This window comes from Calonectris borealis, chromosome 16 (genome assembly GCF_964195595.1).
Source record: "Calonectris borealis chromosome 16, bCalBor7.hap1.2, whole genome shotgun sequence".
Classification (NCBI taxonomy): Eukaryota; Metazoa; Chordata; class Aves; order Procellariiformes; family Procellariidae; genus Calonectris; species Calonectris borealis.
The window spans coordinates 16622579-16649815 of NC_134327.1; the positions used below are offsets into that span (position 1 = coordinate 16622579).

The 27237-nt window shown below is 50.5% G+C and overlaps 1 protein-coding gene across 1 annotated transcript in view; it reads right to left on the reverse strand.

The window, feature by feature from the left end:
- Positions 1 to 23785, reverse strand: part of PKD1 (polycystin 1, transient receptor potential channel interacting) — a 56111-nt gene extending 32326 nt beyond the window's left edge. The window contains exons 1-15 of the mRNA XM_075166057.1: positions 23721 to 23785; positions 23542 to 23613; positions 21973 to 22142; positions 19506 to 20174; positions 19007 to 19190; positions 15063 to 15277; positions 13882 to 13994; positions 13674 to 13800; positions 12474 to 12751; positions 11242 to 11991; positions 10037 to 10168; positions 8216 to 8391; positions 7636 to 7769; positions 3461 to 7083; positions 2302 to 2448 (exon numbers count right to left, since the gene is read on the reverse strand). Coding sequence (XP_075022158.1) covers positions 2302 to 2448; positions 3461 to 7083; positions 7636 to 7769; positions 8216 to 8391; positions 10037 to 10168; positions 11242 to 11991; positions 12474 to 12751; positions 13674 to 13800; positions 13882 to 13994; positions 15063 to 15277; positions 19007 to 19190; positions 19506 to 20174; positions 21973 to 22142; positions 23542 to 23613; positions 23721 to 23785 — 6855 coding nt within the window. The remainder of the gene's footprint in view (positions 1 to 2301; positions 2449 to 3460; positions 7084 to 7635; positions 7770 to 8215; positions 8392 to 10036; positions 10169 to 11241; positions 11992 to 12473; positions 12752 to 13673; positions 13801 to 13881; positions 13995 to 15062; positions 15278 to 19006; positions 19191 to 19505; positions 20175 to 21972; positions 22143 to 23541; positions 23614 to 23720) is intronic.
- Between the last annotated feature and the right edge of the window lie 3452 nt (positions 23786 to 27237).

The window sequence follows — 27237 nt, forward strand, 5'->3', positions numbered from 1 at the left end:
GGAAGCAAGAGGCTCCATCAGAAGATCTGAGACAAAAATACAGACATCGAACAGGGAAGTAGACATCCCAGCACCTGGTTCTGCAAGCAGGAATTGCTCTGCACCAGCCCAGTCTGTGCTAAGGAAACAGCAGAAAGGGATTTCCAAAGGATTTCAGGTCAGACTTAAGCTACACCACTTTTCTTACACTGGCTAGTTCTTCTGCCACTGATTTTCAAGAGCCACCCTATGCCAAGCTGGGCCAATCCAGGTAATTCTGGATTTACTTTATTTACACTTTTTAACAACATAAATCGCTTCCAAAATGTCCCTCTGGTACCCTGTGCTGAATTCCCAGCAAGTCCTGCCTGTGCTGTCGGGTGGGGAAGATGCTAACTGAAGCACTTTGCTGTGCCGACCATCTCAGGACAGCTGTTAGCCCTACAAAAACGGGATGCGTGTTAGAGTTTGGAAAAGAGGAGCCGTCTAACTGGGAGGAGGAAAGCCTCCATTACAGCACGGACCAAACATCTGGTGAGCACCTGCCCCGGGAAGCAACTGCAGCTCTCCTTTGTCTTCTGTGGGCAAAACTCTTGGTCCTGCCTCTGCAGCTGGGGAGTGCCTGACCCGGTGGGGTCACAGCAGATCTGTCGCGGACACGGGAGTGTGTCCCTGTCCTCGACTTGGAAGATTGCTAAACGGGAAGCATTTACAGTCCACAGTAACAGAGGGCTCAGGGCGAGCCAGGGAGCCTGGGTTTACTGAGGATGTGCTGCCCTGTGCAAAGCCAGGGCACAGTCCCGCTGTCTCCCCCATCCCTGCTCTGATCTGCAGAGCCTGCACTAGAACCGCGTGCCACGTTTCAGGACCTGACCCTTGGGCGCACTGCCTGTGCAGAACCATCACCATTTCTGACGCTACCTATGTCCCTGAAAGAAAGGAATGATGATAAAAATAGCCAGAAAACACAGCTTCTACTGTGCATCAAATCCATTTCGCTCTGCAGCCTGGAAGAACCACCCTTCCCAGAGAGCAGCACATTATTCCAGGCTTTTAGCTCACATCTCAAGATCTACCACACCTCCCCGGCAAAGCACTCGGAGAGAGGAGAGCTTTAGAAGCACCGGTGGCTCAGACACAACGGCTATTGAGCTCTGACCCCTGTACTTTGTCTAAATTCCTTTAATCCCCTAGGAAATGGGGTTGTCCAGCATTTGACAGAGCCCTCTGCCCTGGCATAATGAATATTCTGAATTCAAAGACAGACAGTAATGAAGACATTGTTTAATATGGCAGACTTTTAAAAGAGGATAAATATTCCACAGCACTAAGCCGGAGCACGTTGAAGCTTCATTCATTCCTACAGTATTTGCAAATTTCCTGCGACACTGGAATCATTGTTTTGTGCTCATGCATGGAAACCAGATAGTACGGAATGTCCTTGAAAGACTATCAATTTAATTTTTTTTCTTTTTATCCTCCAGCTTTGGTTTAAAACCCAGGCAGTAAGAGTTTCCACTTTCAGACTAACTATATCTCTAATTGCCAAACGCACCACGATGAATGTTTCTGACATAAACCATAACTGCTGTCGGACTGCAGATGCATTCAGCGCTAGGCTTAATTTGACATAAACAACATGCACTTAAAAAAATCCTCCCTTAACAAAATTCGGAAACAGAGAAGAGAGGAACTGTTGACAGTTAAATTAAATACCAGCTCTCAGGAAGCTCTCTCTGGGCAAAAGTCAGGGAAGAGCCCGGGACTGCACACAGTGGTGGAAGAGCTACTGACCACGGGCTCCTTTGCTGTCCTCCTAGGGCAGATCTGCGGTCGCAGACTCTCAGTTCCAGGAACGGTGGCCAGTACCGTCCAGGGCTGGGTCACTAACGCAGCCTCTGCACAGAGAGGGACTAACGCGAAGTCTAAAGGAAGGAAGAAGCTAAAAGGACTTGGCAGGACAAGCAAACAGTGCTGCCCAAGGCAGCGTAAGATGAATGTATCACGGAAACACCAGTGTCTGTTCCTGCCAATGACCTGGATCGGTTATGGAGCCCCAGTGATGCCCTAGAATCTGCTTCCCCTGCTTTCCCTTGCTGGCTGGTGCAGGCAGGTAGTGGTATCTCCAGCTGAACTGGCACCAGCACTCGGACCGGGCCAGGGGACGCAGCCTGGGGACTCTCCCGTGGCTGGGCACGGTCCTGAGCCAGCAGCGCTCTCCTCTAGAAACTTCCTTAGAAAAAGGGCCGGGGACTTCCAGCTCGGCTGTGTCCAGCAACAGGCACAGAAGGACAGAAAGCGACAGTTGTCTGTGGTACGTACGGTTTGATTTGTTGCCTCGGGACTCATACCCTCCTTCCTGACGGTGAGGTCGAATGTATACTCCACATCTGCTTCTAATACAGCTTTGGAAATTGTGACAATTCCTTCCTTGGCACTGAAATTCAGAGAGCACCCTGCAGCCGAGCTCTGCTTGCAAGGAGAAAAGAACTTTCAAACCCTCCTTGGTATGGGTGCACATCGGGTTAGTCCACAGCCAAAACATTTAGGTCCACACAAAGTCACTGTTACAGATCTTACTGTGCAATGCCACCGCTGGGGTGGGAGAAACGGGGTGGTGTGTGGACAATAAAGCACATTATCCTGTTCTTCAGGTTAGTAAGCAGTCCTTGGAATACTCCTGTATTTCATCTGAGCTTCACATTCTTATTTTATAGCAATTAATTCTTCATTAAATAGCTTATAAACATTGCCAAGCAACACAAAAAGCTCACATTAAACTCAAAAGTCTAATCCACACACACTCCGTACCTTTCTATTTTGAGGTAAAGATAGAAAACAATGACTTTTTACACGAAAAAGAATCCCACATTCAAACAAAAACTGTTCCTGAGGTGGATCTCCCCTAAGAATTTGAAGGGCAGTCCTCCCTTACCCCTCTATCACTGTAGGGTCAGACCATTTCAGTGTGTGAGGACAGTGACCTGCCACTGACCATAGCGACCATGACTTGTGGTCACTTGACTCCTCCGAAGTCTAACTTTGGCCCCTGCTGAAATTAGAGACATTTAACCGTTAACGGGAGAGGGACCAGAGCCCTCAGCCCCCCAGACTGCACCCAGCAGCTCTGTAATGCCTTCAGGTTATGGAAGCAGCTACACTGAATCTGTGAACCAGAGGCCAAATAGAAAGGAAGCAGCAACGTGAATGCCTCCGCTTCCAGTGCCCTGCCCAGGGACGCTGCGCAGCACCGGGCTGCAGCAGGCTGCGCTGCACAACTCTCCACAGCAACTTCTGTACCACCATCCCGAGCTGGGAACCGGGAAACCTTTGCAACCCTCCTTCTGGAGCAGCTTTGTTCAAGACGCTCACAAAAGCTGCCCTCAACACCATTTCAACCCAGACACGTTTGTAGTGGAGCTGACGTGCAGTTGGAGCTCCCAAATAATCACCCTCTCTGGCTGTGGAAAACAGCTCTTACCTTGGAGGAGAATGTACAAGACCAATCGTATAACAACGGAGTCTGTTCACCATCATCCAAGTTCGGGTCATAGGATTTCTCCCCATCCAAGATTAAGTCTTGAGTGTTGGACCATACGCGGTATGACCCCCCATCAATGATTGGGACCAGCTTACTTGGTATCACAGTTACATTGGCAAAGATGCTTTTGGACAGTGGGGTATCTCCAAAGGAGACAATAAAGATGAAGCAATAGTTCCCAACTTCCAGGGCAAGCTTCGGTATAACTAACTGAGGCCTGTTCACATCAACGTTTGGCAGACGGATCCTGCTGGAGTCATCCAAGTTCATGCAGCTGGGCGCTCGGTAGATCTCCCATAGGTGCTCCGTCTGGTACTTGATGCATCCTCGGAGGTCAATCTGTGCCTCTAGGTAGTTCCTCTGGGACCGCTTCATGACTACTTGAGGGGGCAAGGCTAACTCCACCTCTGGCTCCTCACACTCCAGGACTTTGACAGTGACAGTGAGGTGGGCTATGAAGAAGCTGATGAGGTTGGTGGCATTCACCTCCACCAGGTAATCCCCAGGGCTCAGGTAAGAATAGTTGGCCACTGCAACCCTGGTCATTTGAGTGGAAGAGCCATCCCCAAAGGTCCACAGGAACTCAACACTCCTGCTGCTGGGCACCACTGCTGCTTCAAACAGTGCTGTCCTGTTGACAAAGGCATTGGAGGCAGTGAGGAAGACTTGGACTATTGGGTCTTGGACCTGGATGGTTCTTGTGATATTGATACCTCCCAAGTCATTGAAGGCATTGAGGTGAATCTCAAGCAGCCCTGCAGCTTCTGGAGTGTAGGAAACACTCTCTCCTGCCACAGTAACCACGGATCGACCTCGCTCTTTCCAGAGGGAGAACTGCCAGGAGAATGATACACGGGAGCCGCTTCCCACCTGGGCACTGAAGCTCTTCTCTGTGCCCGTGGGTATGCCTTCCTCACAGCAGTTCAGCAGCCTGACATCGTGGATGGCCTCCAGGACAGAGATGAGCACCTGGGCATGTGCGATACTGATTTGGTTCTGCACTGTCACGGTCACCAAATAATCACCGCTCTTGGTGAACTCGTGCGTGTACTTGGACCCGTTGAGCACCACAGAGTAGTCCCCACTTATGCTCACCAAGTAACTCACAGAGGTACCCGACAACATCCTGATCACAAAGGTGACCTGTTCCCCTGGCTCCACCACCTTCTTGCTGGCAAGAACTTCCAGTCCTTGAATCCTGTCCAGCACTGAGATATTCCTGCTGGCCAGAGCCCAGCTGATGTCATTCGATGCATTCAGATAGACTGTGTAAAACCCTGCTGTGGGGAACATGACTGCCACGGACTGGCCCGTCAACGTGCCATTTGGCACCTCCCAAAGCCATGTCACTTCAGTCCCTTTCTGCAGCTCCCCCTCAAAGACCACCGTGGAGCCTGATGAGACATACCTACAGTCCAGTTCTGCAGTGCCTATACTCAGCCCCTCTATGACCTCCTCTACACAGATATAAATTGTTGCATTGGTTGAATCCAGCTTGTTTTCTGCTCCGATGACAACCTCTATCACTCCAGGGCTTTGGAAGGAGTGTACAATAAAGGGTTCAGCGGTAACAGGAGAGAAGCCATCCTCTAGGTACCAGACATATGTGATGCCAGTGCCACTGGTTATGGTGGTACTTATGTTAACAGAGGCATTAATAGCAACTGGGTTGGGGAAGGCATAAGGCTTTAAAAGACCAATGCTTTCAACGAACTCCAGTGTCCTGTTAGCAGTTGCGCATCCCAGCATATTAGTGGCTTTCAGATAAACAGTGTAGTTTCCAGCTTCTAGGATGCTCAAGGAGAAGGTTTTCCCGGTGAAGGTCTGCAGAGCATTGCCATCCCTTTGGGCGACCCAGCTGTAAGAAATGTTTGTTCCCTCTCTCACCACTGCCTGCAAATGGAGTGTTTTGTTAGTTGGGAAATAGATGTCCTCCACGAGGTCACTGCTAGCCACCTGCAGGCCTTCAATCTGCTCCAGGACATAGACGTAGATGCTGTCCTGCAACGAGCTGATCTTGTTCTCTGCTGTCACAATGACGTTGAATGTGCCCACGGACCGGAAAGTGTAGGAAATTGTGGAAGAGCCTTGGATAGGAGTGCACCGGTCACAGAGGATCCATGAGTAGCGGATGGCGCTGCCAGCTACAAGCGTGGCTACAAAACTCACCGAACCATTTAATGGCACCACTGTCCTGCTGGCATTGATGGTCAGCCCATGGAGCCGACGTTTCACTGTGACATCGATGACGGTCTCATTAAAGCTCACATCATTCTGGCCCATCACACTAATAGTGTAATGGCCCGTGTTGTTGTAGGAGTGGGTAGCGATTTGGCCAGGCTGGGTAGTGCCATCTCCAAAGTCCCAACAGTAACTCACTTTGGTTCCGTTCATGCTGGCAGAGAACAGATAGATCTGGTTCAGCTCCAGAACACTTGTCCCATTATATTCAATCTTCGCTACCCCAACAGGTTCCTGGACTTCCACAAACGCTGTGTCATTGTTGAAAGAGACATTGTTGGAGACGGTCACCGTGACCAGGAAGACCCCTGTATTCTTGTAGGTGTAAGTCACTTCAGTCCCACTCGATCTAGTGGACTCATTGTTCCCGAAATCCCAGCGGTAGCGGTACTGGTAGAGAGGCACGGCACTGACCTGGAAGGTGCTCTCTTCACCAAGCCTCACAAACTGCTTGGAAGGGAGGAGGGTAACGTTGACGATCTCTGGCTCCACACAGACGCTGGTGAAATAGTGAGCCTTGTTAAACCTGCTTGAGAGAGTCAGGGAGAGGGGGAATGTCCCACTTCGGGTGAAGTTGTGCATCACCACAGGGTCCCCACTGATTGTCACATTGGACGAGCCATCTCCAAAAGTCCAATCAAAGATGTATTCATCAGGATTCCCCGTCACATACGCAGTGAGCTGCACATCTGGGTGCTCAAGGATGCAAGAAGTAGGCTCTATTTTGAGTACTTCCAGGACAAATATCCGAACAGGCACAGTTTGGGAGACAGAGTTCACAAGATTCACAGCTGTCACGTTCACAGTACAGTTGATGTCCTTTACGTACACGTGTTCTACCACTGGCACCTGACTCCTCAGCACCGTCCCGTCCCCCATATCGAATATCCAGGTGATACTGTCCCCCGACTGCACTGAGGCATTAAGGGTCACAGACGCTCCCAGCTCTGCTGCCTCATCTGCCCAAACATGGAGCCCAGTTATCTCTTCAAACACTTGGTAGCACTCAACTGTCTCCACACTGCTTATGGTATTGTTCGCTGTCACGGTGATGTTGTATACCCCTCTTCTGGAGTAGCTGTACGTCACCGTAGACTGGCTCTCTGTGAACAGTGAGGACCCGTCCCCGAAGTCCCAGGTGTACACGACGCCGTAAGGAGACGGCAATGGACTGGCTCTGAAGGTGACTGGACGGCTCACAACTAAAACATCCTCTTCTACTTCCACCTTCACATCGATCAGATAACTGTGGATGTGAACTGGGGTCAAGTGAGTGAGGTTCTCAAACTGGTTTGACACGAGAACCACCAGGGCATATTCGCCTGCGTAGGAAGAGAGCAGAAGAAAACCTGTTGTGAGAACATGCTTGTGCAACAGCTTCCTCAGTGCTGCAGCAGCGTGGGGAGCGTGGCAGGGGACTGCTCCTGCACTGCGCACCCCCTGGGCTTCCCTCCTCCGGTCCAGGAAAGCAGGAATTACAACCAGGCCATGCATGTGAGGACCAAACACCAAGTAAGAAACTAGTCCGACAGATACAGAGAAAAGATTTTCTTTCTGTTTGCTCACAAAACAGACCCCCTTCCTGCTCCCTACCCCTCCTCCCATCAGCACAGAGCTCGCCTGCCACTGATCTATCTGCTGAGACTGCACAAGAAGGGGACTGTGTGAGGTGGACCTGCTTCTTACAGCGTGGACAAACTTCTCCTAGAGTTATACAGGACGGCAATTGCTGGAGAATTCCAGTCACTCTGGCTGTTTGCTCAGGAATGAGACAATGAATTTCAAGCCATTGTTTTATCGAAAGGTGCCTTGTAACCCCCTCACAACAAAAATATCTGAGTCCCTTCTTCCCCAAAGAACCGTCCTGAGCATACCTGGGTCTTGATAGATGTGTGAAACATTGTGCTCAATTACAACCTCATGGACACTGGGATCAGGAACAAGGAAAGACTTGTTGTAGGGAGGTCTGAACAGGTACGTCTCCTGGACACCATCTCCAAAATCCCACCTGGAGAAACATGCAAACCATGTTACACTGCACAACAGGAGAATCATGGAAATCCCAGAGGAACCCTGGCCTGGTCTAGGGCTGTCTTTCAGGCTCAGGGCTGGGGTTTTCAGAAAAGCCATAGGAAACATAATGCCAAGTATCAAAGCAGCAGCTGTGCCCAATGCGGCAGAATTGTTGCTGTGAGAGTATAGCACTGGTAAGAAGAGGAGGAACCCAATATTAAAGCAACGTGGCAATCCTTTAGAAGAAAAGCATTTCAGCCTGAACTATAGGTCCCAGCCAGTGTGACTGAACCACACTTGCAGGGATTTCAAATCAACTAGACAGCAGTGGGAAATGGGCCATCTGACATCAGCTGGCCCTGGGAAGAGAAATAGTGCAGGCAAGGCTGGTAAGCTATGCACAGTAAGATCCCAAGTTCAGGCAACTTGCAAAGGACTCACAGGAACATAGCATCCACAGCTGAATCAACCTGAACTCTTGCTGTAAGCTCCACGGTGCTGTTCTGAGGGAGGACTGGCAGGACACCCAACACAGTCAGGTTCTTCATCTTATTCATCATCTCCACCGTGACATTGTAATTGACCGTAAAGTTACTGACGTGGTTGGAGGCGGTGAGCTGGGAAGGACAGGGGGACAAAGAATGCATTTGGGATCACCTTGCCGTGCTGCCCTCTCCTGAAAGTGGGGCTTCACTGTACTGAAGAGGTCCCCCCAGGAAGGCAAGCAGGTTAGGTCAGAGGAGAGTAGCCTGTAGGACAGGGACGCAGGGGCAATAGCCTGAATGGCACTGGAAAGCAGCATAGACTGGAAGGCCACCTACCTGGCAAAGCCACCTCTTGCTGGAACCACCACATCTCCACCACTAAAGTCAGTCCAAGGAAGGACTGGTTCTACAGCAAGAGGGCAAGGAGAAGAGCTTCTCATCCTGAGACTCCTCTGGCTCTGAACTTGCCCATTACCCTTTTGCCTGCTCTGATGTGCCCCACATGCTGTGTCCAGCTGACGAGCCCAGGCACTTGCTGCCACCAAGGGGGCCACAGCCACCCAGCTCCCTTAGGACAGTGGCAGGTGCGTGGCTCCAAGCACAGAGAGTGGGGATGGAAGAGACTCATAACACCAAGCACGCCAAGTGCAGCTCCAGCATCCTGGGTGTAGTGGGCACAGAGAGGGAGAGCAAAGTTGGGCAGAGGAGGGAAGGGGAGAATGGACGGGCAAGAGACTGAAGAGACATGACAGAAGTAGAGCAGGATCCTCAGGATTATCTAGGCAGGTAACACTGACATGGCACCTCATGACGAAGCATCTTGCCACCTCCTCACCTGCAGGAGAGCTGAGCTGCTGACAGAAGGGATCCTTCAAACCCTTGAAAAGAGACCTCCCACCCCAACAGATAGAAGTTTGTGTCTAGGCTTCTGTGAATCTGTTACGCTGAATGCAGTCGACCCCAGACTAATGCCACCTTGTCAACTCTGTAAGTAAAAGCAATCCAGGCTTGTCAGCACAGTGCTTCACCCAGCAAATTAGTGCTACTCAGCATAGTGCTGCACCAAGCAAATTAGTGCTAGCATGCCCTTGGAGCTAGGGCTGATGTCTCTTCAGGAAGCCAGCAGTTACCCTGCAAATGGATCAAGCAGCTTGGAGCCAGACCAGGACTCTGCATGGCAGTACAGGCCATGATAGAGAAAGATGTTCTGGCCAGAGACAAACTCCTGTTCCACAACAGATACCTCCCTCTGCCCAGACTCTCCGCTCTATCCTTCTGGGGTCATGACAAAACCCAGTGTTCCATCTGCACCAGTAGAAAGAGAACAGGACAGAGACCAGAAGAGCTTGTGGCAGAAGCTCTGTTCTGGCTATGAGTGTCTCACGTTTGCCTCCTGCCTCTGCCTGGGTCTGCACCCACATCTCCTGCCTGCCAAAGCAGTGGCCAGCACCCTGCAGTGGGGCTCCCTGCCTCATTCCTGTTGGGGAGGAGTAAGGACAGACGCTCCATGAACAGAAAGGAGGACATGGAGAAAAGAGGAGAAAGCAAAGACGAGGAAGACAGCGAAGTCAGCTGTAATGGAAGAATAGGAAGAAACTTACTATTTGCATTTGCAAGAGCAGCTCAGTGAGAAATAGCAGACGAGCTCGTTAGGAGCACAGCGAAAACCTCCTCAACTCAACTCTGCCTTCTCTGCCTGCTGCTTTTCCTGCTTCATTTGTGGGATGAGATGGAAACTCAGGATTGAAATGGTATCATGGGAAAGGCCTTGGCTTACCGAAAGCTTGTACACAGCTGGGCTTTGGTAGATAACGTTGAAGACAACATTGTAAAAAGTGAAAGATGGCTTATCATCTACTGTCCATCGGAAAGTCACATCTGACCCAGCTTCCATCACAGGGACGTAGCTCTGAAAGGCATGAGGACATTTTATACTAGTGCAAGAGAAAAGCATGCACAGCACTTCCCAGGAGTTCTCCAGCTGAACTGGAGAAGGAGCAGAGCCAGCGCTCTCAGAGCATGACACAGAGGTGCAAGATCATCTGTGGCTTTGTTGCTGATAGAGAAATGCAGATCCTGACACCATAAATCAACAGCAGAGCTGGGAGCAGAACCCATACTGCCTGCTCCCACACCCTAGAGCTCTGCTCTTGAGATCAGGTCTCTCTCTTGCTAGCTAAAAAACTTTCCGATATCTTTGCGGAAACAACTCAGCTTTATCTTCACCTGCAAGCTGAGTCTCTGACCCTCGTCCATCGATGGTACCCAACCCAAAGGCTAAAATGGTTGACTTGCACTGGACGGGGTAGGTCCCTCCTCACTCCTACAGTGCCTCCTGAGCAGACCGTGGCAGCCAGGAAGGGTGAGGCCAACAGGCATTGCAGGCGCAGGGTTCTGCCACAAGCAGCCAGAGGTTGAGCAGAGCATTTCACAGATACCGATGGGCAATTACTGAACAGGTTCCTAGGGCTCGGCCGTAGCTCTGGGGACAGGGGATCTGAGAAAAAAAAGACTGCAAACACCAGACTAACTCCAAGACTTTGATGGATGGATGAAACATTTTTATAGCTTCAGCCAGGTGATGTAAGGATTTAGTAGAGCAAATCTACACACCTAAAGGAATAACTACCTTGACACATCAGAAGAAGGTAAATACTAGCCTTTCATAATGCCTCTGGTTTTCTGTAGAACTGGAAAGCCAGTATTGCCCTAGCAGGAGGTGCTGCCTTACCTCTGAGGGAATTACAGTGAACGTACAGCTGAGCTGCCTTCCTGCTGGAGAGCACCAGTGCTTTCTGCCACATGCCTGCGTCTGCAGCAGCGCTGTCCGCACGGCCGGGGAGCCAGCGCTTAGCAGCAAGCAGTGCTACACCTGACCAGTGTGGAGCCGAGCCCCAGCCCTCCTCGTGAGCCAAACACGCACTGTTAGCAGTGAAGACTAAAAATGCTACCGACAAATCAAAAGCAGCAGTAATCACTCACCACTCGTGTATTTAGCAGGACTCTGCTCTCAGGGTCAGGGGTGGCCCGCAGCCCACGGATGGGCTCCTCCACTTTCACTGTGACAGTGATGTTCTGGGAGCTCACGGCGTTCTCCGCAACAAGCACGTGGGTGCTCACCCCCTCCCTGAGGCTGCTCAGGCTGACCACAGCAAACCAGGTGTCGTTGGTCTCCCTGGCACAGTCTGCTGTCAGCGGTGCAACAGCCGCAGGGCAGGACCCCTCGAAGGGGAAAGTGTGGTTGTCTCCCAGCCAGCTAGCTGTTGCGTTCACCCCTGAGGAGAGTTTGATGACCAGGGTAGTGTGGTTGGATGGCAGGTAGACCCTGCTGCCTTGAGGAGCGGGGTGGATGACACGCAGGCCTGACACCCAGGAAGCCACCCAGAAACTGCAAGACAGATTGGCGCTGAAGGGCCCGTTGTCCACGCCGGCTCTGACCGTGTAGCGACCTGGATGCTCCAGCCCCGCGTTGTGGGGGCTGATCACCGGGACCAGCTGTTCCTCGGCGTAGCGAACTCGGAGAGAGCAAACAGTGTTGTTTATCCAGGTGGCACCGACGGAGCTGTCGGACAGGCCAAGCGCCCACTCTGAAGAGTTCGTGCTTAAGACGTTGGTTCTGTAAGGGGACGTGGTACTTGGCTGGCACTGGAGGAGTAAGCCCAAGCCTGCATTGTGCTGGATACTGAAGATGTCCTTGGCCCTGACAAAAATACTTTCTTTTCTGAATGTGACCTGCAGAGAGAGGAGATATTTTTGGATTAATGCCTCAAATTAAGAGCACTCAGCACCCAACTCTTGCCTGGGCAAGACAGCTGGATTTACTGCCAAGCGGAAACCAACAGAAAAGCCACAGATCCAAGCACAGCATGGGGAGACATTTCACCACTCTGCTCCCCTTGGTCACTCTGAATCAAATGGGCTACCATGGAAGTCAGCTTTAAGCTCTATCTCCACTTCGTAAGTGCAATGGGAATAGCCCAGGAAATCCGCACAGCCTTTTGACCAACTGTGCTATTGCAACAGGTTACTGCAGGGAGTCCACGGCTGGGAGCGGGGAAGATAGAAAGTGGTGGCATGTGTGACACTGGGCAAGTCATTACAATGGACTTCAGTATCTCCATCTGCAAACTGGGAACAATTCTTTATTTACCCAAAGCACTCAAGAGAAAACTGCCCCACCTACTCACTGGTTACAGCAGCTAATAAACACTGACCAGATACTGGGAAGAAGGGCCAGCTGGTATTGTAAAGAGAAACTCCTTGATGAGTTCATAGCTGAGCTGGCTTTCATTGTGCTGAAGGGAAACGGGGGTAGGGCTGCTGGCAAGAGAACTGTTGGCACACTCGGTCGCGTTGCAGCAGTTGTTTAGCGACGAGCACAAATTAGTCAAATGACACCACTGGAAACCAGAGGGACATTCCAGTAGAGTCCAGTTCCCATCATCCTGAGCAGTGTGGAATGGTTCTGTAGCATTTTTTCCCTCCTGGCAGTCTGGAAGAAGTGAAAGGGAAAGCAAAGATCACCATTCTGACAAGTAACACTTCTAGAGTACTTCTTCGCTCCAAATTCACCGTTTTTCTCCACTCAGTAAAAGCTGCAACTGCAATGCATCTTGGTACTACATAAGACAAGTGTCCTGTTTTACAGAAAAATTTCACAAAGGCGCAAAGATTGTTAAAAACAAAGTTAGTCTCTTTTCCAGTGAGAATGCACCAATTTGCAATCTAAAAGAGATCTATGTTCAAGCGAAAGTGAGTCCAAGTAAAAGCAGAGCTGGCTTTGACACTGAAAACACATTAAGCAACTCTTCTTAAGTTAATGTTTCCATGTCAAAGTATCAGCTTTTCAGTGTCAAAAAATATCCTTTTGTAACCAGCCAAGCCTATGGCTATAGCAAACATTCTGCTGCAAAATTAATTGTTGCCAAAACTGTGACTATTGAGCTGTTGTACAAGGAATAAAAGGCTTATTAGATTATCTCATCCATCAGGAAGAGATGGGCTCAGGAAAATGTTCTTCCTTGTTAACCTGTGGGGCCAGATGGACCAGAAGACATTCCCATTTAACATGTCATGTCTTCCCAAAGTATAAAAGCATAACCCAGAAGATTAATTCACTTCTACACATGTTCCTTACACTCACATTTTCTTCACGCATTGAGACAGGTTTCTTCCTGTATTAATTTTTCCAGGACAACCACTTCTCCAAGGCAACCTCAGGCTGTCCAACCACGCCTGCAGATTTTGCACTTGACTCTCCTCAAAAAATAGAACCAAATCTCTGAGCCTTTAAGGCTTCACAGCTTCTGCTTTAAGACAGAGGGGCCACAAGAAGGCCACACACACTCAGTTTGACATGGCCCTGATGGCATCAGCTCTAGCAATACCACAAGTATTGAGAGGAGGTGCCTTACCTTCTCCATCTATCGGTCTATGCACCTGGAACCTCACTTGAACAGGCTGATGCAGTTCCTGTGTCACAAACTCCAGGGCAGTCAAATATCCCTCGTGCCTGAATGCCAGCTCATGGAACACCATCACCTGCAAAACAAAGGAGGCTCTCACCTGCCTGCGTCTCCCTGGGCTCCCTCTGCAGCAGCAGGATGAGCAAACCCTTCTTACCTCCGCAGCTTGCCATGGAGCTGACAGCACATCTTCTGTCACATTTTTCACAGTCTCATGTGTGTCAAACATAGGGTCTCCCACAAAGAAGTTTTCGGCATTTAAGAGAACTCCTGTTTACAAAGGAAATATTTTTAAAAAGCCCATGAGACTCAGCAAGACCTAAAGCTATTCCCCCACCCTGCTCATGCTGGCTCACACCATGCAGCAGAGCTGTAGCACGGCTTGGACCACTCAGCAATCCGTAACTCCAGCTTTACTGGAGAAGCAGCTGCTGTAATCCTGTAGTTTCCTTCTTCTTCTTCTGGTATTTTGATTTCTTTCTCATCCTGCACAAGTAATGTTTGCATTTGCAATTCTCAGCAATTTTGACTTCTAGGAACTCTGCAAATACTTCTCCCTTCTAACACCCCATGATTTGCTTTGAATTTTTGAGCACAAAGTGAACTCCCCATCCTCCCTATCCCCCTGGACTTCATGGGAAATGCGTCCTGGACCAGCGGGTTTCCACCAGCGGCAAACATCTCTGGCTCATTCACAGCCAGGCCAGGCTCTGGGGACTGAGCACAACCAGCTGATGCTGTTTCTCCTACCAGGGCCAGTGGTTTTTCCTTCTTACCTAGATCTTCTCCCATACTTCATGTCCTTTCTGCTTCTCTTTCTTACTCTCTACACCACTTTGGGAGATTTGGGAGGCTGCATAAACACAAACCTGCACAGCACACACCATATAAAAGCTCACCCAATGATCTCCAACGCCCTATACTCTTTTAAGTCACAAGATCCCAACATCTCACAAACAAGATGCCACAGAAGGACAGCAAGAGTCACCAAGGGAGCACCATGGCCTCAGATCCTGGCAGCAGCAGAGACTGCTCAAATAAGAGAGAAAAGCTATTTCCAAAGCTCTGCCTCAGAGCTTCGCTCCTCTCTCTACTTCTATTGATGGCAGAGATTGGAGTGGGCCACATTCTTCCCTTTGGCCTGAGGGCAGGTTTCTGAAAGTTTATCAGCCAAGCCTCTGTTGGGAATATTGTGGTTGTTGCCAGTCCCACTTGATGTAGGGTGATGCTCCAGATGACCCTCTCCACGCAGCCCTATTTTTCCTCGGCACATGCCAGTGAGCAGGATACCCGCCTGCCCACGATGCCAGCGGGCAGCAGGAGAGAAGCAGAGCCCACCTTTTGGCTTGTACTCGCAGACGTAGCTGTGCTTGGCCATGCACAGGTCCGTGTTACACTGTCCTGTGGGGCCCATCCGGACACAGTGGTCAGCGTTTGACGGATGGGGCTCTCCTGGCAGCCAGTTCTGACAGCTCTCCAGATTAAATCCTTCGCCTCTTTGCTGCGCTCCAGTGCTTGCAAAATCATTGAATCCAATCCAGACATCGAGGCTCCTTCAAAAAGAAAAGAAGAGGGGGGGGATTTCAGGAAATCATGAGTATTAGAAAGATCTGGGACAGATGCCATCTATGGTTCTCTATGAAAATAATAATCTTAACAACAGCAGCTTCATCCGGGTGTCACAGGCTGCATTTAACGGAGCCTTTTAGTTATTAAAGGATTTCAATATCCATTCTACCACCAGAACCTGGCTCTTCAGTAACAGCTCCTTCACGGCACACCATCCTGCTATCTACCAGCCCTTCAAACCTCTGCCGTAAGGGCTACAGAAAGCCCCCTGCCCTCTGATATACCGAGGGGACAGCCGAGCCAAAAGGATCCAGACAGAGCAATCAACACCAACACTACAGTGCAGCGGAGCTGGGAGGGAGAAGGAGCTCAGTGGGTTGCTGTCTGCAGCTGAGTCAGACCCTTGATGATCGCTGCCCCACAACTTGAGTCACCCCACTCTCAGAACGCCAGTCTTTCTCGCTCAAGTTACAAAAGGACCCAGTTCAAGGCTCCGTCTGCACCACAGAGCTCGTGACATACTGGTAGGCACTGATTCATACCAGCCGCAACTGGTACAGCACAAAGATATCAGAGAGGGTAATGAGATGACACTGGCTGGAGAGGAGAACCACGAGGTTTTATTGCTTTCAGGAATTCCCTGCACTCCCTCCAATTGCACATCTCCTGCTTCCCCAAGTTGGAGTTGCTTATTAACACCTCCATGCAGCCTGGCCTCCCCTCCCAGCGGGTGCCTGGGAGGGCGGCGTAAGCCCTGGACAGTTTGGGAAGTGGGACTATCTGCAAACTAAGACGTATCAGCCGGTTGACTTGGACCTCAGAGCCCTCTTAGGAGAGCAGTCTGTTAAAACGGCCGGCCTGCACTGCGCTTTGAATGACCCTCACAGACACTCTGAAGCCCGTATTGAGTCATGACTTAGGAGGAATGGTATGGTCATACAAAACTGTCTGAAAAAGCTGCATCTTTTAGAAAACTTTTGCTTTATTTCTGCAGACCTGTGGAATTTGCCACTAGCCAATTCTCCACTGCAAGTGGAACTGGCAGCAGTGCAGGATTAAACCTCGGACGGTGCCAGTTACGGGAGCTCCTGGTCAAATCAGGGGATCTTTGATGCAGCTGCTGGGAGATCATCAGCTCCTCAGCCACCACTGAAGGGCAGCAGCCGCGGGGGGACAAGACACCAGCAGCAGAGGCCAAAGCACTGCAGGCAGATGAAACCCCCCCAGACAAGAAACTTCCAGGATCATTTTAGGAAGACGAAATGTCCCTTCCACATTTGGAAACTGGCTGAATCCCAGCAGAGATTCTAGTGGAAAGTGCTGAGCGGTCTTTCATAGCCACAAACAGCCTGGACAACTGTTTCTAATTGCACCGAGCAGAGAGTGAGGCATTTGTTCCATATTAACTTCGGCGGGGGTGGGGGGAGAACAGCCTCATCATGCACCCTTCAAAGCCCCCAGCTGCTTCTCCACGCTTCCTCCTGCAGGTTGCAATCAATTCTGCTACGGCCTTGCCCCTCCGCTCCAGTGTGCTCCCAGGGTGGTACAACTGTCTGCAAAAAGCAGGCCAGGGAGATAATTGGTGTCTCTCCACCACTAGGCTCAGCCAGATGAAATGATTAATGAGGTCATGCTGAAAAACGACGACAAAAATAACTGTTCCGTGAATCAGTAGTTTTCATTGCAAACAAGATTAAAAAATAAATAACCGCTGTGCTCTGCTCCCGAACCACTGGCAGGGAATTAGGGAGAACAGGCTAAGAAACCGCCTGTTTGCTGCCATCAGTAAAACTCGATGGAGATTTTCCTTTTTTAATTCCAGCTATGATCTAACTGCAAGTCATCAAAAAAAAAAAAAAAGAAGAAGAAATAGGCTGGCTGGCTTGCTTCCCACCCCTGCCCCACTGCTTGGCCCATTACCTTGCAGAGAGGAACAAGAGGGCTCTCGCCACCCTCTTCTGAAGCAAATGTGAGCGTCCCTCTGCCTCTGAGGAAGGAACAAGCTGCCTTGCTCGGGGCAGCAGGAGCAGAATGAAGCCTGAGGAGGCTTGGAAGGGGAGAGGGGCTCCCAGCACTGCCTCTGAGGGGAAAGCGGGGTCCCCTGGAAGGGGTGTGGGCTGGAGCACGCTGCTCCGGCGGGGAGGGGACCAGCTCAGTGCATGCTGCTCCTGGGGAGGCCATCAAACGACAGGAGTGCAGGAGAGGAGAGAGCGGTCCTCGCTGCTGCATGCTCTAATGGGAACCAGATTTCTGCTTCTGTCATTTTCCCACAAGAAACTATGGAGGCTGCATGTTCCAAAAACCTGCAGCTTGGCTGATTTGTCTTTTATCGCCAGGGAAATCGCATCCTGGAACCGCCTCATTCATGTTTATCTGAATGGATTAATAAAATAAATACATGAAATAAAGGGGGCCGGGGAGAAGAGCAACGTGGGGCAGCAGCTGGGAAACAGCTTGGATGGCTCATTCCCTTCCGAGGTCTCACGATTTCCTTGCGCTGCAGTCCATCAAAAGCCCTGCACGCAATGCCTGATAACTCAGAGCACCAAGCGACCCGTCCCTAACCCGCGGGAAGGGACAGACTCCTCTTCCCCAGAGCACGGACCACATGTTTGCAATCTCAGGATAAATCCCAGTGTGAAGGGAACAGGGCAAGGATACAAGTTTGGGGAGAAGGGGCTGTCAGACCTTCAGCAGGACCGTTCAAAGGCTACGTCACCAGCAGCTGCTCCCTTCGCATGTGCTTTCTGGGCCGTGTTTATTAAGAGGCCGTCTCCAACATCTGCATCTGGGAGCGCTGACAAGAGCTGTCAGGCCCCTGAAAGCTCTCCTGGTCGTCCTCCCCCCAGGACGGCTGGTTGCAGAAAGGGCGCTTAGAGGGGCGGATTTAATCAAAGGCTGACACTTTCAGTGCTCTCTGTTTATAAAGCCCAAGTCCTGAGGTGGAACAGATGCTGCTGGAGCCTGACACTCGCAGAGGAGAGCTGCTGCTTCTCAGGAGGCGAAAGAAGAGGGGGAGAAGTCTGGGCTTCAGGCTGCAGCCATGTCTGGGAGGATGCGGGACCCCAGCTGGGAGGCAGGATTGCAGCACTGGCTTGGGCTTTGCTAGAGCAGCGGCTGGATGTCACGGTGTCATGCATGGGACAATCCAGCTGTAACTCTGCTGATGGAGGGACCTGGTTGCCAGGTCACCCTCAGGCCCTGCCTGGCAGCCAAACAGCCTCTGGACACGAGCACCTGACCCGCTCCTCCGTCCAACCCGAGGCTGCAGATTTTGCTGAACGCCCGGGTGGAAGGTCTGCTGAGCCCAGCCCCGTTTGCTCCTGACCCTGCACCTCTCCGCACCATTTCAGATGCACCCACAGGCACAAACGTAGAGTACAAGACGCCCACCAGCAGCGATCCCACAATTCCCAGTTCTGACTTCCAGCCTTTCTGCCCCATTCCTCTTCTTCCCTCCACAGCCTTTAAGCCAAGAAGCCAAGTTCAGCAAGGGCGCAAGCTCTGCTTATTTCTCCTTCTTTGTTCAGCAGCCTCACCCCTACCGTCTCCCCATACTCAGCCTGGGCCCGTGTCTCTCCAGCCTGACTGGCTGCAGAGGGCTGCCTGCTGCCGGGCTCGGCAGGACCCTCCCTCCAGACCCCTCTGCAGACGTGACCCCCGGAACACAAGACCCATCCCTAGGAAATGTTAACCCTACCCTCCTCGCTTACCTGATGACATGAGCGACCAAGAAGCTCTGGATCTCGGGGCTGCTCACAAAAGCCAGCTCTCCGTTGCCATGCTCCTGGCAGTGCTGCTGGGCCTCCAGCCACTCCGCCTTCTCCACCACCAGCTGATAGCAGTGGTTATTGCCCGGGAAAACCAAACCATCAGGGGGACACATGGGGTGAACTGCTGCACGAGGTAGAAGAACACAAGCATGGTGGCCTTTCTAGGGGCCCACACACCCCAATCCAATCTGGGGAGCGAGGCTACAGGAATGTCCCGTCCTTCTTGAAGCCCATAAACCCCCTTCGCCGTTGAACCCCACTCTGCGCAATCACCTTCTTGGCCCAGGACGGTGCAAAACACTGCCTGGTCAGTCAGGGGAGCAAGGAGTGCCCAAAGGAGTCATCCCTCACTCCCCACTGAGAAGGAACGGAAAGGGAAGGCCCAGGACCCAGTGCCACCCCTCCCGTGCCCAGCACCCACCCAGCCAACCCTGCTTACCTCTGCCCAGCTCTCCAGCCTCTGCGGTGATACCGTACAACACCGCGAGGCCAGTGCCACCTCTGTTGCGGATCCGTATGTCCAGACTCTCATTCGTCTTGACCAAGGAAGGACACTGCAGCTCTAACTGCTGGGGTGAAGCCACCACCTCAATTTCTGCCTGCACGTGTAAGACCTTGGTGCCCACGAAGATGGTGGCAGTGACGTTGTACTGCCCAGGTAAGGCATACGTGTGGACAGCTGCATTTCCAGTGGTGTTGAGAACCTCCGTCTGGTCCCCAAATTCCCACAGTAAAGTGCTGGCAGCAATGGGAATACTGACGTTGAAGAGCACGGCCTGGTGCAGGCTGTGCCGGGCCTGGAGTCCTGTGAAAGACACAGGCAGCTGTGCCTGGAAGGGAGAGGGGACGAGTGATGGGCCACCACAGGCCTGCCCGGACCAATGCTCAGTGCAAAACGGCAAACAACCGGAGGAAGAGTTTGTTTCGTGGGCAGTACCACACAAACACTGCCCCTGGCTGCTGAAACCTCCATATTCCTGGTCTTCGGCATAACAGAGGGCACTGCAGGTCTCCTCGGTGAGGTTCCCGGGGTGAACAGACGTGAAGAGGATGACAAGTTCAGCCCCTTCTGTGTGGTTGCTTGTCAGACACGTTATGTGTTGAGCTCCTGGGGAAAGAACAGAAGATCCTCTTGCAAACTGACACTGTGAAGCCGTGGCTTGGTGAAACCCTCCAAGAGACAGCACCCCACACCCCTGGGAACGGAATTCTCCTGGGCAGCTCCACTCCAAGCATTTCCTTTTTGAGATTTGCCTGGGAAGTCTTTAACCCCTCAGCAATGATTTCCTAACTCTAATGATGACAGAAATAAGAAGCCAGTTGCACAGATTTATGGCCCACGTTGGAGGTGGCCACCTTCCTCCTTGGGGAGAGCCAAGACCTTCCCACCTACTTGCACGCAAAACCTGGTGCTAGAAAAGAAGGCAGTGCCAGACTGCACCCGAGGGGTGTGGAAGGATGCACATGTATGCATTGATGGCAAGGATGCACAGAAACAACACACGCCTGGCTACAGGGAGCACAAACACACACGTGCATGGACACGTAGAATGATGGCAGCCACAAGAGCCCCATTCTCAGAGCAACAGCTCACTCCCTTGAGTTTACTTCCCCCTCACCGGCTTGCAAGGGGTGGGACGTTTCTCTGCCACAAACACACAGGCAGGGCCTCTGCCGCGTGCACAGCCGCAGCCCAGCTGGGACTGCCTGGCCTCCTCTCCAACTCTGCCCACGCAACCGAGCCACGTTTGCTCCTCTGTTTCTGCTGGTTGCTACAACATCTCCCCCCAAACATCTCAAAAGCTCCGGCCTTGCGTGATCTTCCCATATCAAATCCATCCAAATCTCTGGCTTTCTCCACGGCCCTCCCGCAAACGCTGAGCCACTTTTCTTAACAAAAGCCCCGTGAGGAAGACCACGGCATGGGAACTACTTTGCTTTTTAACACCAGCCTGGTCATACTTCTTCGTTCCCTGCCGGTCAGTGGCTGGCAGGCTGTCCCCAGCCTACTCCCATTACACTGAATTACCCAGAAGACAGCCTCACGTTATTGTTTCCACATTAACTTAAAGTAGTTCAAGAGGGGAACAACTAATTATCAAGGGGACTAACAGTGCCGGTGTTATTCCCCCTGATAATTCCAGCACCAGGCAAACGGTGCACTACTGGGGTGCTGCAAGGCTGGGGCAACTTGGCTGGGGAAAGCGGAGCAACCACCACCCGTGTTTTGGCCCTGGGGGAGCACTGCACTTCATCAGGCGGCTCAGCTGGCTCCCACCAGCTCTGGTCCCCCAGCCCTCACCACTTCATCCTCCCGTCAGGCATTAAGGGAGATGCCTGCCGCCTGCCTCCCTCCCTCTCTCTTACTTAGAGACAGCTGAGCATCCAAGGGGATCAGTTTTCTTAGGGCTCCCCCCCACCCTCCAAGTAAACACCGCCCCATGTTTCTGCTAGCCAAGGCAGCCAGAAAAATGCACCCAGAGCAGGCGATGGGCTGTAGATCAGGGCAGTGCTCATTCAACGTTCCCTGGAGCCCTGTCACCTGCAAAGATTCAACTTAGCACGTCCTCAGGTCCCATCAACTCCAAGAGATTTCACTGCTTAAAGTCAGACTGTTAAAACCTTGAGAGAATGGAAGTCTAAGGCTGGAGGTCATGGAGCTAGTGCCATCTGACGGCTGCTTGAAGCTTGGTCTGCAATGAGTTTGCTGATCTCAGCCCTGGTGTGACTGACTCCAGCCTTAAGGCAGCAGGGTATAGTCATATGCTACCATTATTTGCTTAATTAGATTAGGACTGGTGACTTGAGGTCTCAAGAGGTCTGGATGTGATCCCCAGCTCCCCTTGGGCCCATCATTTCCACTGGTTTAGTCGCCTCCCCCACCACAGCCCACAGTGTTTCCTTACCACAAGTAGCATTGAGGAACAAGACACTGAAGAGGGAAAGGTTTGCCACCTCAGGAGGGCGGGCGCATCTCGTATCCGACGCCTGAATAACTTTCACTTTTCTGTCTTCCACCCAAAGGGGCAACCAGGAAAGTTTGCAGTCACAAACAAATGGATTCCAACTTAAGTTTCTGTAACAGGGAGATCAGACAAAAGTTAGGCATTAACTTGACATGTGCTAAGTGTTAATTACAGCAGCGTGCAGATCCCTCACTGCTCCCATCTGTGCCACTCTGCCGAAATGCTTCAGAAAGAACTGCAAGGCGAGTTAATGAATAGGGAATCAAGCAATAATTAACATGATTTTTCTAGAGGCTAGAATTAGGCAAGTAGTCCAAGTACTTTTTTCATTCTACAAATAATTGTTGCAATTAGAAGCAAATTACAGACACAATCTTATATTTAAAATAGTCTGCCATCTAACAGCCATTGGATGTAATGGCAGCCTCTCCAGCTAAGGGAGACTATTTACAGCTCCATTAAAAAATAGCTAAGAGAATAAAATTGATCTGTCAAAAAAGAAATGCAAAGTCAATGATAATCTTTCCATGTGGCAGTTTAATGAAAAGATGGAAACTTTAATTGCAGCTAAGCTTGATCCAAATTACAGCCTTTGGCATTCAGCTGCGAACAGGACAGAGATGGAAAGCTGTTTGTTTAGCTGACGCCAGCTGGGCTGGGCTGCCGCAGGGGCTGAACCCAGGATTTTTATACCGAAAGCACCACTTTGCCGGCCAGCCTTAGCAGGGACAGACTCACTTGGACCTAGCCCGGGTCCTTTGTGTCTTTTCAGTGCCACTTGTAAGCAAAAACGCAGAGCTGAAAATGCCCTTTGTGTCCTGTCTTCAGGGGGGAATGTGTGGCTTAGCTTTCTTCTTGCTTGCCAAGAGCAATTGCACAGGGTTAATCCTTTGGCTCATTCAGACACAGAATGGCCATTCTGCGCTGTCACTTCATGTATCTCTCCTGGAAATGTGTGGCATTCCCCTCGCCACCCTTCACATAACAGCACAGATTTTAATTACTTCAATTAAAAACCACTATAAGCCTAAGAACTTGAATCACTCAGGGAGAACATCTTCAAGTGTCTTCAAGTGACTCAGACACCCCAGTCAGGGTCTCCCGTGTTGCAGGTCAGTGCCCTTTTCACCCGATCCCCCAGTCCCAAGGTGTGACCATACAAAGAGGAACAGCAAGTGCGAGCCGGAGCACGGCCAGAGACAAGAACCTCAGCAGAGCTGGTGTGGGAGAGAAGCAGGGAAGCCAGGAAGGCAGTGACAGAGGCTGGAGGTATCCAGGAGACAGAAGCAAAGTCTGGGAAGAGGTTACACTTGAAGGGCACCAACAGGACCCAGGAGCAGGACACAGCTTGAGGAAGAAACTGGAGAGAGTCCAAAAGGCAGCTGCTTGGTTGGGTACATGCCCCAGATCTCCCCAAGACAGCACGGCATCCCACCCCACTGGGAAGGGAAGAGCTGTTTCAAGGAAAGGTCTAAATAGAGAACTGGGAAACAAAGAAGATGAACTTACATTTCACTTAAATTAAATAAATTATCAAATATTCCATCTTCTAATGTAGAAATCTTGTTGTGGCTTATATCTCTGTAAAAGAGGGAAAATGAAAAGGCAAGTTCATCATGCTGGTAACAACTTCCTGGCCAACACACAGGATCAACCTCTGTCCCAAGCTCTGCTTGGGTACTCGTTACCCTCTGAGCACCTTGAGTCTCAACAGCCACATGCATATGATAGCAAAATGTCCAGTCAGGCACATGGTTGACGTTGGAAGGGACCTCTGGAAGTCATCTGGTCCAACCCCCATGCTCAAGCAGGGTCACCTACAGTGGGCTGCCACAACCATGTCCAGACTGCTTTTGAGCATCTCCAAGGATGGAGATTCTACAACCTCTCTGGGCAGCCTGCTTCTGTGTTCAAGTCCAGTCCCCATGCTCCAAGTCCTTCCATAAGCCCTTCTCCTTTTAGGAGATTTTGAGGTGTAAAGATGGCAGCCTGTCCAAGCTGCCAGCTACTCAGCTGGAACGTTTTGGTGCTGGCTCTATTGCTGCCTTTTTTGATCTGACAGTCCAATTTTTCTTTAAAAACAGTTAATCTTCTCTATGAACCATTAGCAAGTAACAGTGCAAACGCATTTGATCAGCAGCTGAACCAGTGAGTTTGCTAATGGTCAAAGCTCTCCTCTTCTCCTGGCCCACACAGAGTCTGGGCAGTTTTTGGACAGCGCAGGGCGTGGGGAGCGATGGGACATCGGGCCCTTCCCCGACTAGTGCCGGGCTCCTCAAAGCACCCTCAGACTCAGTACCCAATTCCCTCAGAAGATGAGTGAGATTTATCATCGTTTATCAGCTTTATCATCATTTTCCACGTACTAACACACATCTTGCGACAAATCTCATTCTCTTGCCTTGATCTCCTCTCCATCTAGCAGTACAGCAGGTCAAATCCTGCCCGATTCTCTGAATGCCAATGAGGGAATCAGTCATTCTCTGGACTGTACAGCTAAACGCCTCGAGGAAGGAGTCCACGGACAAATCTATCTAGGGCTCGACAGATGAGGTCAAGCAAGAACAAGGCTAACTTGTGAAACACAAGCATGCATCCTAGGTACCAGCTCAAACGAGCACGGTGAGCTGGAGGACTGGAAGGGCACAGCATGTACTTACAGTGTTTCCAGAGAAGTCAGGCTTTCAAATATCTGAACATCTAAACCACCGATCTTGTTATTGGAAAGATCCCTAGAGAAAGAAAACACCATTTTCAGCTTTCGTTCAACTTCATTTTGTCATTCCTCCATTACTAGACCTTAGAAGAGCCTCTCTCCAAACTCCATCCAGACTCCAGATTGGAAGGTTTTGGTGTGTTAAAGCAGAGTATTTCTCTCAGCCGAACAAAACTCCTTTCCCAGCGGTAAAGCATTTGCTGCTCAAAGCTTTGTATAATGTGTGGATACAGATTAGGACTATCATTATATGCATATCATTCTGCAGCGTACCTAGAGTAATTACAGACATGACAAATGTATTACTAAATTTGATGTATCCTTTTTAAAAAGTAATTAAGAAATAATTTAGACTAAAGTAGTAATTAACTTAGCGAAAAATTTATGAGGAACTTCCAAGTCCATTCCTAGTGCCAAAGAACTGATCGTTAATTACACAACTGATGCATTCAACTTTTACATTTTAACGACCTTTTTGTCTCTCTTTGGAAAAGCTTAAAAGGAAAGAAGTAACAAAGAATATTTTCCATTTAAAATCAGGTTAGATTGTCCTTCTAAAAGGAACACTGTTTTAAAAACTCTCTAATCGCTCCCTGTAACACCAATAGCTTTCAACTCATCCATAGCAAAATGGTTTCTGTCCTCCAGTCCAGCTCTCTCTTTTCACCCCATGTCCTCTTTTTCAATTTTAAAATGTCACTCAGCTAAGAAGTGAAAGTTTCGCTGATCGGTCTCCATTCGTTCCCAATAAACTTCACTCTTTGGTTTCAGATGAATCTCCTTTGGCCAAAAACTTCTTTTAGCAGCATCAAAATACTTATTCCGAGCCCATGCAACGATTATTATCCTTCAAGGATTTCTGGGAGAGCTCCAGGGAGGCGGACAGGGCTGGATTCACTGCAGCCGCAGCCGTGCCGTGTCAACAGAGACGTTCTCCCACCCACCTCCTTTCTCACCTTTTTTCCTACAAGCGTCTCTCGTAATTTCTCCTTGGTGTCTCACCTCTTATTGTTATCCCCTAATCAATTAATTCTTGGTTTGATCTGACATTTAAACTTATTTTATCCAAATGAAAAGAATTCTGCCAAACTGGCAGGAAAATTACGTATGATTCCAGGAAACTCTGGGGATAAGTAAAAGGGATGGATGTCTCTTTAAAAGGCTTGAGTTTATTTTCCTTGATTTTGCTGTCCAGGAGTTCTTTGCCAAGCTGAGAGTGGATTCAGAAGAGTTCACCAGCAACATCAATAAAGAAGTCCAAGAAATGTGCAAAATAAAAGCTCAACAAATACACTTTAAAAAAGGATGCTAGCAAAAATATCTGATCAAGCCAGTGTTCTTTTGTCTCAGGGTGGCTGGGACAATAGTTAAAGAATACAGAGCATCCTTTGCTGAAGTGACACAGACCACATGGGAGTCACATTCTGCACAGGAGACATGAAAGTCACCTCCAAACACATTTCCAGCTCCCACTTGCAAGACAAACACACAAGACCAGCGTGGACTGGAATCCCAACTGTAGCCAGCCAGCCAGGTCAGATCCTTCCTCAGGAGACTCCTGCTCCACTTCTCCATCAGTATGTTCTGTAAATTGTACTCCTCTGTACCTCCTTCCGTTACTTGACCAGTTTTGGAAAGGGCCAGACTATCAACCAGTTACCTTACGGGGAGACCAGTAAAACTAGTTCTCTTCTTTGAAATACCTGGAAATAACCCATTTAGTTTTTAGGCACCACCTCAAGCCCAAGACAGAAGGAAATAGTGTTGCAGCTCTGGTGCCTTCTTGCTCCTTGCCCAGACAAGAGAGACCTCCAAAACAAACCGTTCTGCTGCTGCAAAATCAGGGCTTTGGCATTTCAAAGAGCCTCTTCAAAAGTGCGGCTTGGCTGCATGGAGAAGGGTGCGTGCAGGGCAGGGTGAAGCTCTCAGCATCACAGTTGGCACAATCAGCAAGCGGGCACCTGAGCCACGCAGGGTACCGGCACAGCCAGCCCCAAGCCCAGCTGCCTCCTCTGCAGCTCTCTGCAGCTTTCTCTCCATCTCTCCCACCTTCCTGCTTCCCAAGTAGGAAGTGACCAACTCCAGCGGGGCATGTCTGCTCTTCTCCATCCCTCTGCCACAGTGCCAGGCACGGAGGGCTTGGTCCTGAGCCTTCCCCAGCCCTTTACAAACATCTCTTATCATTATTTCCATTTCACCTCAGAGAAAGCTTTTAAACTTCAGATGAGTGAAGGCTAAGACCTCAAATCGTTGCCTCCCAGGGGTCAGTCAGCTCCATTCTTACCCAAAAGCAGGACCAGGGATGACTGTGACCTGGTACCTGCTCCAGGAAGATGCACAGTGGCAGAGCGGCTCCCACCAGCCCCAGCAAACGGGTAAAATGCAAAGGCAGGCAGTAATTCCCCACGCAGTGCTGCTTTGCACAGCGTGTTGGACTGACACTAGATGTCACTGCCTACTGAGCGGCACGCTCCGGGGAAGGAGCGCCT